Consider the following 20,256-nt stretch of genomic DNA (forward strand, 5'->3'; position numbering starts at 1 on the left):
CTTGGCTCGTAGGTGGCCATCTTCTCTCTATGTCCGTCTTCTGTATGTGCGCCTGTGTCCTAATTTCCTCTTCCTATAAGAACAAGTCATATTGGATTAGAGTCCACTGTTATGACATTACTTTACCTAAATTACCTCTTTAAAAGCACTGTCTCCAAATATAATTACATTTTGAGGTACTGGGGCTAGGACTTCAACATAGGAATTTGGGGGCATGGGGACATAGTTCAGTCCCTAATAGGTAAGTTGGCTAAAACCAACCAGGCTACAATGCAAGATAGATTTTTAAAAATCACCAAAAAGCAAACATACTTTTTGAAAGTTAAAGAAAAATACAGTGTTTTAAACATTCTCCTTGAATAGTATGTAGCTTATTGTACCAAGTGCCAGGTTCATCTCCCGTGAGAGTTTTATCCGTCATACAATTTTTACCATAAGAACTAATTTTCCAGTAGTACTAGCTACATCATCTAACTCCCCTGAGACCTGAAAAGGGTTGGTCATAGCAGTATATTGGTAGAGAACCTTGGAGGTGTGGCCTTTAATGCCTAATTCCCTGTTATGAATTGAACTGTGTCCTTTGAAAAGATATGTTCACAGGGATGGGGAGCATGGCATAGGGAATGCAGTTAGCATTAATGTAACGGCTAGGTGGAGAGCCAGAGGAAAGAAAGAACAATTAGGGGGATCGTTCTCTGAACTATATAAATGTCTAAACCAGTGTACTGTATACATGAAACTAATAAAATAAAATTTTAAAAAGATGTGTTAAAGTTCAAACCCTTAGTATCTGGCAATGTAACCATATTTGCAAATAGGGTTTTTGTGGATGTAAGCGAGTTAATATCAGGTTATTAAGGTGGGCCTTAATCTAATATAATTGGTGTCCTTAATATATGAGAAGAGAGACACATAGAAAGAACACTGTGTGGTGACAAAGGTAGGAATTGAAATGATGCATCTACAAGCCAAGGAATGCCAAGGATGGCTGACAGTACCGGAAGCCAGGGGAGAGGCATGGGCCGCATTCTCCCTCGGAGCCTTCAGAGTGAGCACGGCCCTGCTGGCACCTTGACTTCTGACAGGTGGCCTCTAGAACTGTGAGAGGATAAATTTCTGATTTTTTAAGCCACCTCATTTGTGGTAATTTGTTATGGCATCCCTAGGAAACGAATTTATATCCCCTTTGTTCCTCTTGCTTGATACTGGTCAACCTTGTTATTATGCACCATTGGGTTTATACATGTAAAGAAGAGGTTTTTGGCTTGGTAGAAACTGAGAGTTTGACAAGGAAACTTCTCTCTGGTAGTTGCCTTATTAGAGCATGTTTCATATAGCTTCTACTTTTTTTTTTTCCTTTAAAGGAAGTTTAATTGGGCGGAAGTCATGGATTTATAAGCAATTTCAACTATCCGCTAGTGTTTTTTCATTACCTTGAGTTAGTAGGACCAGTATCCTCAACCATGTTAAATTTTTTGCATAACAGTTTTTAAATAACAATGTATGAAGCATTTAAAGACTGAAGACTAAATTATATATCTAGGCTTCCTTGCTTAGATTCCCTTATTATTGTTTAATAATCATATCTTGTATGACTCCTTGTATATAAATCACTTTCACATAAATGTCATTTATTCCTAGGTCAAGAATAATTTGTCTTTATGAAATTTCAGAGAATAATTTTTCCCCATAAATATGTTAGACACCTGAATAGCTGAGTCTTTATTTTTAAATTAATACATTTATTTTAAAGATGTACATTTTTTCTTTATTCTAACACTGATTTACAGTTTATTTCTGATTTTTAACTCTTTCATTTGATGATAGATTTATCTATTAGGTTTAGAGAATAAAATAAGTATGCACATATTCTACAGGAATGATTAGAAAAATATAATATCACATGGAATACATTAATCATCAAAATTTCACACTAACAATTGTCAATGGAGCATTAATGTTCAAAGTACTCCTAAGAAAAAAGCCTTTTGACAAATGGAGTAATTCATTCAGATACCAACACAGCAGCGGGAGAGTTGTTACTTATAAGCTACTTCAGGAACTGATTGCTGCTCTGACATCGCATTTCCTTAGTAGCATATATGAATTAATGTAGAAGCAAATTTATCCCATTATACTCTTATTAAAATATTACATAAATATCGTGCTTTGCTTATAATTTGCTCAGTATGCATATGAATAGGGCATAGCTGTAAAAGAGCATTTGGCTAGATACCAGCCCTCAAAAAATCTGTACAGGTCTTCCAAAGATTTTGAATTAATTCACTGCATCTGTTTAACAAGAAAAAAATTAATCACAATATTGGAATAAATCAGAGACCTGGAATTATAGTTTATTTTTTTGGTAATTTTAATATCAGCAAAATATTTTTATTTCAAAGCAGCTTGATGAACAATGTACAAACATTAGACGTGAGAGCAATTTTGTGGGACAAGATTCAGAACTATGACACAGGAATGGAATGGTACCCAAGTTTGTCAGGATGGCAGAAAGAGAGATCTACTACTCTGGACCTCATTCTAATCTACAAAGGAAATTGGTTGGTCATATATATGGAAATGATGAGTCACCTTTGGAATTCTAAATGTAGAAAACTATGTATTGAAACAGAATTTAAAAAAGAGAAAGGAAAAGAAAATCTGTGTTTGAGGAAGACAGTTATGACTTGATGACCTTGAGACTGTAAAAGGAAAAATGGTCAGGAAGTGTTGGAGAACTTCCTAGAACGAAATCATCTATACTGACTAAGAAATTCTCACAAGGAAGTTTGGAGAGACATTCACAGAGACTGGTCTGGTTGCCAAAACACCTTGAAATGTACTCAGATATGGAAAGGTTATATAGAAGAGGAGGTTTCATAATAAAAGGCAATATAAGAGCAATTTAGTACATCAATGAGCACAATGAGCTAAGGCTTTTGAGAAGTAATAAAGACAAAATAATGGATAAAAATGTTTTGTTTTTTTTATGATTAGGGCAGGAAAGCTAAGTAGATTTATGGTAGATAGGGCATATATTATTCCTCTAACTGTATTGATGCAATATTGGTTCACACAAATTACATCTTAGACTGCTAAAAGGACTGTACCATTAGCAGCTGGCTTAGGGAGACTATACAGTGGAAGTAGTGTTTCAAATTTGGAAATGAAAAAAATACATTTCAGAATGTGAATTAAATTCAGTTCACCAAACATTTAGTGCTTTCTGTATGCTAGGAGTTATGCTAGGCATTGAGATAACAAATATGAAAAAAAAAAATGCTTGCATAGCTTATGTTAAAGCAGAAACCCAGATATATAATAATGGATGAATGCCATTTTAGTTTATGTTAAAAACACATGATAGAGTAATTAATCCAATCTTTTCCAACGTTTAAAAAAATATTCTGACTTCTTTTAAAAGCAGACAGAAAACAGTCATCAGGAAAGTGCTAACTACACCCACAACCAGATACCATTCCACATCCATCAGAATGGCTAAATTGTTGGCTTGACTGTGATACAGTTATAACTTCTCATAACCTACTGGTGGGAGTTTTAAATGTTTAGATCACTTTGGAACAATTTTAGGTGATACTCACATACATCATGACTCAACACTTTTACTCTTAACCATATGTGTGTTGTAGGCAAAATTCTAAGATGGGTCTCAAGACTTCTCCATGATGTACACATATCTACTTCTAGTTATTGAAACAAACACTAATTTAGGTAAAGACATTTTGTAGATGTAATCGAGGTCTCTATTACTTGACTTTAAGATTAAGAGATTATTTTTAGTGGGCCTGCCATCATCAAGTGGGCCTTTCAAAGGGACTGGACTCTTCCTGACAAAAGATCAGCCAAGGGAGATTCAGTCCTACAGTCATGAGAAGCTGAATTCAGCTAGCAGCCTAGATGAGTTTGAGAGCTGTTACTTCCCCAGAGCCTCCAGAAAGGGACTCAGGAATGCAGCCTACCTGGTACCTGGATTTCAGCCTTAGAGAACCCAGTCATGCAGTGCCTGGACTTCTGACCTGCAGAAACTGAGAGAGAATGGGGGTTGTGGTCTTAAGTCATTAAATTTGTGGTAATTTGTTGCACAGCAATAAAAAACTAATCTGGATTTTGGTATCTAGAAGTGAGATGCTGCTATAACAAATAACTAAAAATGTGGAGATCTCTTTGCAGCCAGGCTGTGGAGGTTGGACGAATTTTGAGGAGCATGATAGAAAAGCCTAAATTACCTTCAACTTGAACAGGCTTGGCTTTGATCAGTTGACCTTCATTTAAGGAGTTAACTGATTGGTTTTAGGTTTGGATTACCTCAGGGGAACTCATCTCATGGGCCGCCGACTGGTACCAGTCAGTGTCCTGTTAGTAATGGGGCCACACAGCAGGAGGTGAGCAGGCCAGTGAGCGAAGCTTCATCTGTATTTGCAGCCGCTCCCCAGCGCTAGCATCACCACCTCAGCTCCACCTCAGATCCTCAGGCATTAGATTCTTATAGGAGCGCTGGTCTCTGGTTCTAAAAAGATTGGGGACTGCTGGATTACCTGATTCAAAATGGCAGCAAGTCAGTGAAATTACTCTGGTTAGTCTAGCTCATCTCTGGATATCAGTTTGATTTAAGCTTCTCCCAAAGTATATGGGTAACTCGAGGAAGATATGGGTACTCTAATGACCATCTGAATAGTGTTAGGAAGAAGTAGACTTGGGAATGAATGGTATGATAGATAAACATAGCTGAAGAAAATTTTCTGGAGCTAAAATATCTGAGATTGAAAAGACTAATTAATACTCAAAAAACTCCTAAATATAATTAATAGAATTAAAAATAAGTTATATTTTGACCGATCAGTTGTGGAAGAACTCAGAAAATATACTGGTTATCTCACATTCTTCCCCACTCCAAATGCTCATTCTTTCAGACTTTTTAGAAAAGTGTTAAGTTACATATATGTTTTAGAAGTGTAAAGGTGTAACTGTTAGAAGGATAGAAAATATATAATATTAAAACCATTAGAGGGGGGGAAAGGAAATGAAAATAAATAGAAATCAGGAAAAGAGGTAAAATGATAGAAGAAGGGTAGTTAAATAAGATGGTAAACCTAAGTTACATCAGTAGTCAAAATCATTGTAAATATACTAAATCTACCTACTGAAATTTGAGATTTTTTGGTTTGAATTAAAAAACTCAACAAAATACAACTGTTGTACCGTTTATAAAAGATATACAAAAGTATAATTACACAGGGTTTGAAAGTGAGTAGAACGAAAAAGAGAAAAACATGTAAGTTAACAATGCTCCTAGAAATAACACTAACAGAAATATATAAGATCTATATGGAGAAAATATTAAGACTTTATTGAAGGAGTAAAAGAAGATAAAGAAATGGAGAACTTCATAGGAAGGAATACTCAAGTTGTAAAATATGTCACTTCCCCCCCCCCCCAAATAATCTGTAAGTTCAGTAGTATTCTAGTCAAAATTTTAACAGGATTGTTCAAGAAACTTAATAAGTGGATCCTAAAATTCATATGGAAAAAAAGGCCCAAAATAGCAACAGTTTTAAAAAAGAAACATGAGATGGTAGAACTTACTATATTAAATATCAAAATTAATATAAAGCTGTAGAAATTAAAATTATATAGTAATTACAAGAGGAAGACAAATGGGTTAAAAACACAGTTAAATGAGCTCCAGAAACATATATGTGAAAAGAGAGACAGCTATGACATTAGACAGAGGTGACGTTACAGTCAAACCAAAGATGCGGTAAATAAAAGATACCATGACAGCTCTTACTGGGAAGGGTGATCCTTTTACCTCATAACTAAATGGCAAACCAGTTAAAGACTAAACTGTGAAAAAAAAAAACAGGAAAAATTAAAACTTGGAAGAAAGTGACATGGGGGTATCTGTAAGATATGTACTTACACAGCATACACAAAAAAGCACAAGCTATGTGGGAAAGGATTATAAGTTTTGCACAGCACAGTTACCATAAAGTTAAATGACAAATTACATCCACCAGGTACTGATGGGTAATAATACAAGATTCAGAAAAATTTGTACAATATTCCTCTTAGAACAATGACTTCCTCTCCACCCAAAATTCCTCACGTTTTATATGTATATTTTATGAACATGAAGAAAAATTATGGAAAGATATGTCGTTTCAGGCTTTTTATATGACTTTAGAGAGAGTAAATTTTGGAGGAAAGAAAAACACAAACTAATAAAATTGAGACAGCAGTATTTGTGTGTGTATATATATGTATGTATGTATACATACATATACATATATGGGGCTGAGAGGGAGGGTGGGAGAGAGGGGAGAATATTTTTTAATAATAAAGACATAAACCATGGACTGGAAGATATTTAGAGTACACCTATTCAATAAAGAACAATAAAGGACAATCTAATACAGAAATGGAAAAATGTAGTTAGCAGTTGCTGATGAGTATCAGGTTACTTTTATTTTTCATAGCATTTGTTACATAAAAACACTCTGGCATCTTCATTACTCCAAGTAAGGTTATAAAAATAGAACTTTAAGAAATCTCCCAAACAAAAGGGAATAGTTTTTTCAGATGTTATTTCTGTAGTTGATATATAGTTTTCCTGTTTCATATTCACTATTTCACTTACTGATACTCAGTTGAAATTTAGTTTTTTGGTAGTTATTATTCTTTTAAGGCCTCATTTTACAAAAAAAAGGTTAATATGATTTTTTGGACACATTTCCAAAACTTTTTAAATGTTTTATACAATAAATTCTTTAAACAGATTTAGAAATTGCTTTAATCTGACTGCTGTTATTTTTAATATGGTTCCATATTTATTAATGCAAATTTAAATTTTCATTTAATAACAGGACAGTATAAGGCACAGTAAATTTAAGAGAAGTACCAAATAATATCTGCTTCATTTTTAATTTTTTGTGCATTACTTCATTTGTTATTGATTGAGATTTGCAAAGACTGTCCTTGCAAATACTGTGATAAATTCTGAAAAGACATGGAAATTGTAAATTGTCTAAGGGAAATGAAATGGCAAATTACAGTGCAACGGAAAATGTGATATAATATGAATATAATGAAATTTTCTTGAGAAATTTTAAAGATTAACCAGAAAAGGTATGTTTCACCATGTTTTGGGAATTTTAGGTAAAGTGTTACAAAAGAGCTCGTATGATCAGATTTGCAAGATTAGTAGGAATTTTCTAAATTGACAAAGGGCATTGTATCTGGTTAGATTTTGTTGGGTGTGTAGTCCAAGAGGGTAATTTTGGAAAGGTGGAAAAGGTCTTCATGAAAGACCTTTTATACAATTATCAGAAAGTTATATTTTCAACCTTTCCCAACTTTAAATAATTAAATGGATAACACTTTGAACAATATACATTATAAGTGGATATACTTTTAGTCACCGTAGACTAATCATATAGATAAGTTATGTACGAGCTGCATTTCCTTGCTGAATTGCAGGTTCAATGCAGGCACAGAAACCACTGTAGAAATGTAAAGCATAAATGGATTTAGTACAAGGATGTAACTGTTTACCAAAATGTTTGGAAGGGAAATAGACCTATTGAGTTTTAGAACATATTTCTGTAGGTGTAATCTCGGGAATAGGACACAGTGCTACTTTTACTCTTACTGCCCTACAACTGCCTCTCACCATGTGAAGCTCAGGAGTAGATCTTGGAATGCTGTGTCCGGTCCTCGCTCTTGCCATAAGTGCCTCTAACCACTCAGGTCTCCGTGAGTGTCCTTTTCAGCAGAAACAGCAACAGAAAGGTGTTGTTTGCCTCACTTCTGCCTACACATCTCAAGAATATTCAATTACAGAAACTTAATCTCACCTAGAACTCTAACTGTAGGAGAGTCTGGGAAATGTGAGTTTTAGCTTTCCAGCATCTATACAGTACTGGAAAGTGTATAGGAAGATAATGGAAGAGGATGCCGAGTACCAAATGACCAAATCCAACACACTTATATCTCCTGCCCTGTTCTCCCAAATGTATTTACCACAGAGTGTCATTGAATATTGCTGAAGAAGCCTTATCCACTTTTTAAAGAAGTGTGCAAGACTCATTCTAGGGACAATATTCAAGTTTTGGTGCCAAGAGAATTAAGTGATTATTTTGAGTTCCTTTTTAAAGTGTTAATTATTAGATAGTTCTCACTTCTGAAAAATATGAAGATGCTTAAAATTTCTCAGCATGTAAGTTGGTTTTATAGTTGACTGAGGAAAAAAATAATAGAATGGAGGCTAATGTCGAGAAAGCTAGTCTAGGGAAAAGTTCTAGAATTTTTCTGTACAGTGAAGATTTTGGTCTTTGCTTCTTTAAGTATTTGAGAAATAGCTGCGGCATAGCTGTCGCTGTGCTGGGAACGGAACATGTTGTAATGCACATCTGAAATCTTTGCCCTTAAGGAGGTAAGTACATTTTGTATGCATATTATGTCATTTAAATCATTTTGTTATCATTAAAATCCAAGATGTGTCGTAATTACAATAAGCAAGTCAGTAGTTGCTGCTTTTGTAGAGTGAAAAATAATGGAGAACTGCAAAAGAGTGGATCAGAGCAGGAAGTTGAATATTTTGGGTTTTTTTCTTTTTAATTTAATTTTTTTTTCTCAACCTGTTATTTTGGCTTTTTTTTTTTTTTCAAGATGTTTAGCTATATTCATGCTTTAGTTTAAGGTACATTTCAAATGAAATAGTTGTTTTTATGATACTGATTGCATCAGGTTTTGTCTTATTTGATGCTCAAGTAGGTGTGTTTTACTGCTTAGAAACTGAGCCTCAGGGAGATTGAATGGTTTAACTAAGGTCATATACTAGTGAGTGACAGAGCTGGAAATTAAATAAATTCAGGCAGTCTTAACGCCAGGACTTGTTCCTATATAGTAATCAAAATGACAATCCGTTTTCAGAATTTCTAAATTCATAAGTCTCTGAAAAGGAAAAAAAATCAAAACAGCCTTATTTGAGGTATAATTGACAAATAATAAACTGCACATATTTGAAATATATGGTTTGATAAGTTTTAACAAAAATGTACACCCATGAAACTGTCACCACAGTCAAGATCAGGAGCTTACCCATCACCCCAAAATGCTTCCTTGAGGTAATCCCTTCTGTCTGTTATTAGCCTCTGCCCCGCCCCTAATCTCCAGGCAACCACTGATCTGCTTTCCGTTACAATAGCTTCGTTTGCATTTTCTTTTGCATAGAAATTGTTTATAAATGGAATCATACTATCATACTACCATAGTTTCTGGCTCTGGCTTTCTGACCTTTGGGAGGTCTGTTAGCATTTTTAAACCTCAGAATTCTTATCTATATATAGAAATAGAAATAATATTTAAAGTACCTGGAAATTGTGATCTGTATATATGTGATTTTGTAAATATAAATCTGGATATGTTATTTACTTGGTAGGGTAGAACTGAAAAAGTTTTAGATTAGATGAAGCCTCGCTTGCTGGCCTGCCACTCACTTCCTGCTGTGCAGCCTGGTTCCTAACAGGCCACTGACCAGTACAGGTCTGCGGCCCAGGGGTTGGGGACCCCTACTTTAATATGTACTATGAATCTTTAAGAGGGAAGATATATATGTGTGTGTGTGTGTGTGTGTGTGTGTGTGTACACACACATATTGTATAGATATAAATAATATGTACGTATTATACACATATGCATATACGTATTTATATTTAGTGTCCTTTTTTCTGGCTTTGTTCACTTACAAGGATTTCGAGATTCATCAGTGTTGTTGCCTGTTTCAATGGTTTCTTTTACTTCAGAATAGCATTCTAAGTATATAACGCAATTTGTTCATCTATTTGCTTTTTGATGGACATGGGTATTTGGATTGTTTTTAGTTTTTGGATGTTACAAAGCTGCTATGAACATTTGTGTACAAGTCTTTTTATAGGCATATGTTTTCTTTTCTTTGGGCAAATATATAGGAATGGAGTGGGTTGATCATATGGTAGGTGTATGTTTAACTTTTTAAGAAACTGCCCGTGACTATAGTTAATAAAACTGTATTGTTTATTTGAAAGTTGCTAAGAGAGTAGATCTTCAGTCTTCATCTCAAGAAAAAAATTTCTGACTACATATGTGGTGATGGATGTTAATTAGACTTATTGTGGTAATTTTATAATATATACATATATGGAATCATTATGTTGTACACTTAAAACTAATGTTATATGACAATTTACCTCAATTACAAACAAGTTGCCAAAAATTATACCTCAAAAATATTCACTGTGTTTATGAGATGCTACCTCCATATTAGGTAATATTTAAAACATGGATTTTGTACCTTTTTTAAAATCTAGAAAATTCTGAATTCTGTAACTTATATGTTACAGAAGTACTGTGAACTTACTGCCTTATGAAGTAATAAGGTACTATAAAATGGTTTTCTGATTCAGTAGACATTTCCGTGCTTTCTTAAATTTAAATAAATCCTTTAGAAAGATGACATGTTATAACACTCAGTAGAAAATACAGATAATGAACCTTAAGTAATTGTCTAAATGAACGTTACCTCTAGGAAATAGTGAGACAGCAAGTTGCATGTACATTTATATGATAAGTGTTATTATCTTCAAAATTCTCTGTAATGAAATTGTGTGTTAATGGGAATAGCGAATATTCTGTATACTACATTTCGCCTAATACTGTGTCAGTATTGATAGCCTAGCAGTGATTATTATTAGTGTATTATTTGAAGTGCTATTTTATCGAAATTTAAATAGTCTATTTTGAGAGACACAATTGGATTCTGTGAAAAAAATGAGCGTCATATGGTTTCATAATGTACTGCCTTTCCCCTCCGCCCAAGAATAAGTGCTACTAAAAGACCATTTCTATTCTTCACCTCGAAATCAAATGAGTTGGTATAGAAAATGTTTGAAATCGTTGGAATGATAATAAAATTTAATACATGCATATAAATTATTATAATTTCTCAATAAAAATCTTACATACCATCAAGATATAGGAGGAGACAGTTCAATTATATTGCAGTCACGTTGTCTAAGCCTGAGTACAGATCTCTGCCCTTCTAAGGGTTTACAAGTCAGTGAGGAAGGTAGGTCCTAATTCTCTTACAAGGCAAAACTGATAGAGATACAGAAGTATTGGGATATCAGTTTGAATGAAGGTGATATTTGAACTGAATCTTGAGCAGAAGAAAAATATAGGTGAGAAGAGAATTTTGTCTAGAAGAAATGATATACACAGCTACCGAAAGGTATCAGTGTTTACTAACTCCTGAGAAATACAGTAGTATCGAGGGGTGATGTTTTAAGTGGGTATTGGACTCATAGTTTGTGGGTTAAAGTTTGTTTTTCACGTGTCCAAAATAACACAGTTAGGGGATGACATACAGTTGGCCTTTCGTATCTGCAGGTTCCATATCTGCAGATTCAACCAACCGGGGATCAAAAATAGGGAGGGGGAAAAAACAGCCCGCAATGGTTGGTTAAGTACTGAACATGCATACAGTTTTTTTCTTGTGATTCCCTGAACACTGCAGTATGACAATTACGTGTATAGCGTTTACACTGTATTAGGCATTATAAGTAATCTGGAGATGATTTAAAATATACAGGAGGATATGCATAGGTTATATAAAATGGTGTAGCATTTGGGCTTGATAAACATCTATGGATTTTGGTATTCTGGGGGATTGGTTCCAGGATTGCCTAAGGATACTGAGGGACAACTGCACTAATTTTAAAACTCACCTTTTTTCTATCATGCCATGCTATTTATTGTAAGGCCTTATGTTTGATTAAACATAAGTCAAATTAGCATAATTAAGTTTTAATCACAATGAGTAGAGAAATCTAATGGTTGTGTATCATTTTTGATTTATTTAAATTATATGTATCATGATTAAGCCTCTAAAACAATTAATAAAATTTACCAGGCATTTTTCTAATTCTTTTTAAAAATATATTTTCTCTTGTAGGGTTACATTTTGCCATCTACCTTTCCAGAGTAAGTGGCTCTATGTGGGCACCGAACGAGGTAATATACATATCGTCAATGTGGAGTCCTTCACACTCTCAGGCTACGTCATTATGTGGAATAAAGCCATTGAATTGTGAGTTTGAGCAAATATTCCAGATCCGAAAGTATCAGTACCGTATATGATAATGTCATTATATTTAAGCTAATTAAATCCATATTGAATTAAATATGTGTCTGACAGTCTTGATATTGAATTTAGATTTATTAAAGTCTTTTGTAAGTATTGTCCTATTGTCAGTTCATATATTTAAATGTTTTATATACATATATAGGTATATAACATATATGCATATGTTCACATACGTGTAAACTGTGGCACATGTTTAATGAAACAGTTATTTATATCGAAAAACACTCTTTCACTTATCTTCTGATTAGTTTTCTTTCAAATGCTTGCCGTGCCCTACTAAGTTCATTTCATTACCCACTAAATGGGTTGCCACCAATGTTTGGAAAATGAAAATCTAAACCACTGCTTGATATGTTTTAATAACTAACAAATACTATAAATGTTTCCAATATATAACATTGTGAAATTAATTTGACAGGTTTTTTTTAATTTTGATATAACGATGATTGTTTTTATTTTACAGTAGCAGCAACAAAGACTAGTCCTAAGGATCTCTAGCACTAACTTTTCACTCCGTTTTAGAATCTTATCTTTCTTTATATCCGATCTCTTTCAGTTTTTTTTTATATAATATAGACATAAAAATAAAAACTTAAGGATATTGGCAAGATTCATTTTTGTTATTTTTTTGTTGTGTTTTTAAACAAATAGTTCCATATTGTTTCATTCCACAGATTTTACGTCACTTTGACATAACAATACATTTGTGACGTGTCTCTTAAGTAATGTGTTGGTACAGCTGTAATAGTATATTAAGCATAGTTTTCCTTCCTGTGGCAGGGACGTTATTATCATATCTTAGTCCCTTGGTACAAACTCTGGGTTTTAGTGGTTTGTTGTTTGAGTTGATCACAGCATTTAGTGGGTAGGTGTGGTGTCACAAATGGCTCTCATGAAGTGGACTGGTGTCCCAACCCTCAGCGTTTATGAATAAAGAGTGCTTATTCAAATTGTCCAAGCATCAGTTCAGCTACATTCTTATCTGCATGACTTCTTTGTCTCTGAAAAAGTATAGGAGGCATTACTTTTGTTGATTTTTTAAAAAAAAATAATAGAATTTTTCTTTATTTTTGTGTAAACTCTCAAACTGGATGAGGTGCCCCAATTGGAGGCTAGAATTGAGTAAAATAAGATAGAATATTTTAGTTACTGCTTTATTTAAAAATATTTATTCTGAGAAATCTACCATGAGAATAAATTTTTCACACTAAAATTAATTGCATATTCTTTCCTGTACAGAAAGTATACTTAATTGTAAATTTTGCTGACTTGTATTGATGCAAGAGGCACTGTTTTCTGTATGATTTCTATTTTGATTTCTATTAAAAACTATACATCTGTTATTGATCACTACTGACATGTTTATATCCTTTGTAAGAACAGCTTTATTTTCTATTCATTATTCTTACTGTAATGAATATATTTGCATTGAAAATTCTAGCATAGAAAGAATTTTACTAACTTTTTCTTTTTTAGGTCATCTAAATCTCATCCAGGACCTGTTGTCCATATAAGTGACAATCCAATGGATGAAGGAAAGGTAGAATTTTTTTCTAAAAAATATATTTATGAATGCATCTTAGTTTTTTAAATGAGCAAACTATTGCAGAACCACACTTACCTTGCAAAGTTGAAATTTCTAACGAAGGTTGTGTGACTTATTTATACATTATGAGAAACAAGCGAAATAGAATCATTTACAATTTTAAAGAACAAAAACTAAAACTAAAGTTTAACAGAAACAATGAAATGTTATTTATTTTTGGCTTATAATATTTTTTCCAATTTTCTGATAATCTTGACAAGAACTGTTTTCTTTTGGTTTTTAATTCTTTTTAGCACTTGAGTTATATGATTTTTGTAGCAATTATTGTAAAATGCTATATATTAGATTTCATCCCATATCTCTTCTCCCCTAAATTTTTCTTCATAAATAGCACAGATTAGTAATGTAGAGATCTAAAAAATATATATTACTTAATTTTTTATGCTCCGAAACCAGTTTCATACCATCGGTATCTATTAGTGTTAGTTTAGTTTTGTTAAACATGTTTAAAAATAACAAAAGTTCCTTTTCCATGAATTTCTATTTTCTAATCCAAACCAATATTTCGGGTAGTTCTATGTAGTGATACTTGTCTATTTCTATAATTTTGTGATGCTAGCCTATGTAAATACCAGGATATTTATCACTATCAGGAGTCAGTGAAGTGAAACTTCTGAATTTCGTGAAGTTTACCCGTTTTCCTTTTCTTCTCTTGCAGTCTAGGCTACATGTGGTTTAACAATGTTCTCTTACTTGCCACTGGGAAAACAAAAGGGCAGCTGTTCTGTTTGGCATTAGCTTGTGATTGTGCAATCGTATGTTTTGAGAGAAATTTTACACAAAGCAGGTTACAGTGACCCGTTATCTTCACTTTATTTTTTTCGCCACAAGATGCTTGGTTAAACGCTAAGCCTTTGGGTGGGATGCCTGGTGGGAGAATCCAAACTTCCTTCTGCCTTGAATCAGTCACTAAGCCATTGCAGCCCTTCCTTCGCAGTGTCTGTTTTCTGTCCGGTCTCAGTATGAGCGCTGGAGTTCGAGGCATTCCAACCCGGTCTAGAATCATTTCCAGACAATCTTCCTGGAGTACCATTTAAATCTTACTGCTCTCCCGTTCAAAGGCTTTTGGTGGTTCTCCAGTTTCTAACAAATAAAATAAAGTTTCCTTAAAGATAGCTCTGGGTTTCATTGTCTTTTAAAACATCTTTACCTGAATGCTGTGCTGAATCAAATAGTTAATTTTCCCCAAATGTGAGCTGCTCTTTGTTGCCTCCATGTCTTGTTTATGTGAATCCCTCTGGAATTCTTTCTCACCATTCTCTCTCCTTCCAGTGAATTCCTACCCATATTTTAAGGCTAAGATTAAATATATATTTTTCATGATATCTTTCTTGATAATTCTAAGAGAAAAATGCTCTTTCTCATTTCCAAATCAGCACCTGATATGCATAAGTTTTATTGTATTTACTACATATTGCCTTGTATTAGAAATGTGTGCATACATCAACTCTCTTGAACTTGAAAAACTCCCTGAATACAGAGATGATATTTTTTTTGCAGGTTTATATTTCCCATAGTAGCCAGCACGTAATATAAACAGTAACTGCTCAATATATACTTAATTTATTGAATAAGTAAATTACATATAACCTTTTATAGCATCCTCATTTTTTGAAACCTGGCATTGTATTATTCTCCTTAGTTCCAAGAGCTTATCTTATCCAAAAATTTTAAAAATATTAGGATGCTAGAACAGATTACATTGTTTAACCTTTAATTTCTAATAGAAAAGGCCACTTTAACTACGTCAATGACTCATCCTTATTACTGTGTGACATTTGTGTCACTAAAGAAAGATAAAAAGTGATAGGTCAAGTGCCTCCAAAGCTCACCCTATGGGTGATGCCACCATATTAAGCAAAGGTGTTGGCTAACAAAGGCCAGGCATTACTGTAAAATTCCTTGCTATAATAATAGTATTAACTACAGTTGATTGAATTCTACTCAGTCAGGCACTGTGCTGACCACTTTATATACATGATTTTATTTGATACAACGAATTTAAATTAGATACCTATTTTACAGATGATTGAGGCAGAGACTTGGTGGCATTATATGGTCCAGAGGTACAAAGCTGGATATTAGTGGAGCTGGGAATTTGAACATTGATTTCTCTGATTTGAAACCCAACATACTTTCCATTATGCTATATTTTCTCTGTAAGATACAGATCAGCTATTGGTGTTGTAGAGAACTGTGTTCATATTCAGTGTATCCACTGATGCTTTATATGACAGAAAAATTAAAAAGAAACTAGTCAACACTACATAAATTAACATCTCTATGAGTTATAAAAAATTGTGATAGGAGTAACTACTGAAAGAGTCTTCCAAGTTTAAGCACTATGTCTTTAAGTCAGCTCTTTTTAAAAAAAATATTTAGATTATGGGGATTAAAGTCTACACTGTTAGCACATTTCTAACATTTTTAGGATGTTAGAGCTGGCTCCAAGGCTTGAAGTTCACTGTAACCCTTTTATGTTAATAAGATCTGGATGAGTAAAATTATTTCCTTAAAGTTACATGAATGCTAAGTGGCAGATTTAAGACTAGAGTTCGGGTCACCTGTGTCCTGAGTAATCCAGTGCTGTTTACACCGTCTTTCAATTTGTAAATTTTATCCTTTTTTTTCTCTTATTCCTGAAGTTCTTCTCTTACTTCCCCCATCAGAAAATAACATATCACATTTCAAGATATGTGGAAAGACTAGGAAAAGGTAAAGGAAGCAAATACCAGTGTTCCTTAGAAAGAGTATCTATGTAAGATTGCCTAGGAAAGAAGAGTTTGGGTTAGGGAAATTAGCTATCTTCCCTTCCAAGGTGTAAACCTGTTTTGTTAGCTACAACAACTGGCCCCTCCAAATGCAGTATGGTCTGAAATTCACTAAATTGCTCTTTCATTAAAATTACCAGGTCTGCCCCAAACTTTGCTCGTATCTCAGATTATAGGAACAATTATCAACTACCTACATTTACGTATTCATAAAACAGATTTTCATTGACTGTATACTGTGTGTGAGGCAGGATATTAGTGACATATAGAAGAAAATGCATGTGCCGGCACAGGAGGAGGGACGCCTTTGTCTTTGTGGAGGAATTGGGTGGGCTTCCTGAATTGAGACTTAAAAATGAGTGGAACATTGCCCAATAAATAAAAGGGGAAGAGGTTTCAAGCAGAGAAATACTGAGATTTAGAAAATGCCAGGGTAGAGGTGGTGGGCAGCAGAAGTTGGATAGGCAATGGATGGTTTATAAGACAAGAACATATATTCCATTCTGATATTTTATTCACAAAAAATTTATTAAGTACTTACAGCAGGCCCCATGTCTATGTTAGAAGTACAGTGGTGAATAAGATAAAACCAATCCTTACTAAGTAGACCAGTGTTACAGTCTGTACGAGAATTCGGATAAGGCACAGGCCATCATTATATTGTGTGCTGACCCTTCAGATTAAAAAAAAAAAAAGTACAGAGTACTATTGGAGCACATAGGAAGAGCATTGACTTACATTTGGTAGGTCAAGGAAGGCTTCAGGAGGAAGTGATAGCTAAAAGGACATCTGAAGGATTAGTAGGATTAGTCAGGCTAAAGGTGACATTTGAATGGAGTGACCCAGGTAGGAAGTCAGCAAGTGCAAAGGCTTAAAGATAAGAGAGAACATGAACTGAAAGATATACTGGACTGTATTGGGTACGAAGTGGGTGGTAAGGTATCAAGCTGGAGAGGTAAGCAGACATGACCATGACAAATCTTTTAAGCCATATTATTGAGTTTAGACTTTATCCTAAAAATCGGGATAAGTTATTGAAAATTTTTAAATAAAAGCACATATTACATGATCAGATTTGCATTATTGTACAATTAGTCTAGATACTATGTAGAATGGGTTAAAAAAGGAGCAAGACTTAGAATCAGGGAGAATAGCCGACCAGAAAAGAGATCTTTGGACTTTTTTTTTTCCAGTTATAGTTAACATACAATATTATGTTAGTTTCGTTTCAGGTGTACGACATAGTTATTAGACATTTATATACTGTACAAAGGGATCACCCCAGAGATCTTTATATCTTGAACCAAGAGCAAGGTATTACAGGTGGAGGAATGTAAATTAGAGCGATAATAGAATGTAATTTTAAAATTACTTGATAATTTTACTTAACGGGAGAGGAACTAGAGTTAAGATGACCCCCAGATTTTTGCCTGAGCAACTTAATGAATGTTGAGATAGGAATGGTGAGAGAGACATTGACATAGAGAATACCGGAGGAGGGCAGGGAGAGAAATAATGAGTTCACTTTTGGACACATTTACTTTGAGGTTTTTGTGGAGTAGCTGATTGGAGATGTGGCCATTGGAATTAGGAGTCTGAATCTCATAAGAGGGCTTGAGGCTGAATATAATTTGGAACTAATTATTATGTAGATGAATAAATGAGATTACCTGATAATGTATTGAATTAGGCAAGTTTATAAACGCTAAAGCACATGCAAATGTTAATTTGTATTGCTAATCTATTATGTTGTATTAATAAAAACGCACACTTGAGACTTTTAAATGGTACTCTTTTCTTTTTCAAAAACAGTTATATGATATATGTTGTCCCACTCACCAAAGCCATATAAATATGGAATGCAGTATTCTCATTTGTCATCCATAGGATTGGTAATTAGCAATGCAGATGTTTAATTGTATTATAATTTTATACTTGAAGCATATTAATGATAGTAGTTATTTTTATAGACAGCAAATAAATGTTTCATATGATGTCATTCCTAAGTAATGTGGCATTTTCTTTTGTTACAGCTTTTGATTGGCTTTGAATCTGGAACAGTAGTATTATGGGACCTCAAATCGAAGAAAGCTGACTACAGATATACATATGATGAGGTAAAAACATTGTTTTTGCAAATCAAAAGATAAATGTTGTCATTTTTCTAGTTCAGAACAGCTTCTCTAAGAACGTAATTGGTGATTTTAGTTTAGGCAATCTTTGTAACTGGAAAAAAAAAAAAAAAACCACATTTTTTTTTCAATAAATAGATACTATATTCACATAGCTCAATAGATGCAAAAAATCTTTCTCATCCCAGTCATTTGGCCATCCAATTCCCTCACCTCAGGTCAGGTACAAGTGTTACCAGTTTTCAGGTATTTTTCCAGAGATATTCTTTACTAATTGACAAGCAAATTAATAAATGTACTCTATTTTTTAGTTTATATAGATAATCATAGTATACTGTAGACATTTATAGTTTGCTTGCTTTAAGATCCAACTATAGATTGATTGTAATTGGTGTTTAAAGTCTCTTTGAAACCGTAGGCCTCTCCTCTTATTCTTTGCTTTCCTACCTTACTCATTTTTTCTCCATTTATTTTTTAAAGATGGAATCTCCAAAAAAAAAAAAAAAAAAAAAAAAAATAGAGTTTTCTGGCTGCTTCCCTATTGGGTTTAACATCATTTTTAAATTTAATTTAATTTTTTTGTGTGTGCCCTCAAATTTCTAGACTTTGGATAGTTTACTGAGACTCAAGCAAATTCGGGTTCATTTTTCATTTTCAGCAAGATTACTTCATAGATGATGATGATACTCTTCTATTAGGTGGGATATTAGTGTCTCTCATGTTACCAGCCAGTGACATTCAAAGCCTAGATCTGTTAGTGCAGGGTGGTTGCAAAATGGGGATGTTCTAAATCTGTAATTTCTTTTCTGCTTTTATTAGTTAGGACACTTAAGTCTAGAGATTTCCTCTTACCTACTGTACAGTAATGCAGTTTCTATAGAAAAGGTAGGACAAATGCTTTACTCTTGTCTATGGCCATGCCACCCTGAACATGCCGATCTCATCTGATCTTGGAAGCTAAGCAGGATCAGGCCTGGTTAGTACTTGGATGAGGGACCACCTAGCAATACCAGATGCTGGAGGTGTTATAAAAAAATTGCTTTATTCTTAATTTCCTTAATTATCCTTAATTTCACTAAATTAAGGAAAAGAGGTTGTTTTGCAATAATCTCAGTGGTGACCAGTTTGTTCTTGTTTTTGGTATTTAGTATGTACTCAGAGCTTTAAACCTATTTGATGCACTTCAGTACATTGAAGTTATACTTACTGATTTTCAAGTCATTTCATCTTTAGTCCGTGTGTACCTCCTTTTGTTGGTTCCTGAGTCCTCTGGTAACTATAGTCTTGGATAGCTTTCTTGCTATTTGTCATAGCAGAGTATACCTATTAATCTTGTATATCTCTGTCTCAAACTTAGAACAAGATCTTTTTCTATGAAACTGTGGCTTCTTTCAGTGGTGTTTGGAGACCATAATTTGAATACTAGGAGTATTCAGATTCCCAGTTCAGTGAATAGAGCCAAGACATCTGTAGCTTATAAGGCGAGGTACCAAAGAGTGAAGAACTGCCTAGAGAGTGTTAAAAGTCTACAGGGAGCTCTCCACC

General features: G+C 33.8%; 1 protein-coding gene across 5 annotated transcripts in view; it reads left to right on the forward strand.

The window, feature by feature from the left end:
- STXBP5 (syntaxin binding protein 5) overlaps window positions 1–20,256 on the forward strand; it is a 155,530-nt gene that overhangs the window by 34,565 nt on the left and 100,709 nt on the right. For all 5 annotated transcript variants that reach the window (XM_036222443.1, XM_036222456.1, XM_036222461.1 and 2 more), the window contains exons 5-7: window positions 12,011–12,145; window positions 13,679–13,742; window positions 18,613–18,696. In XM_036222443.1, the coding sequence (XP_036078336.1) occupies window positions 12,011–12,145; window positions 13,679–13,742; window positions 18,613–18,696 (283 nt within the window). The remainder of the gene's footprint in view (window positions 1–12,010; window positions 12,146–13,678; window positions 13,743–18,612; window positions 18,697–20,256) is intronic.

Source organism: Rousettus aegyptiacus, unplaced genomic scaffold (genome assembly GCF_014176215.1).
Source record: "Rousettus aegyptiacus isolate mRouAeg1 unplaced genomic scaffold, mRouAeg1.p scaffold_m13_p_1, whole genome shotgun sequence".
In the NCBI taxonomy this organism is placed as follows: Eukaryota; Metazoa; Chordata; class Mammalia; order Chiroptera; family Pteropodidae; genus Rousettus; species Rousettus aegyptiacus.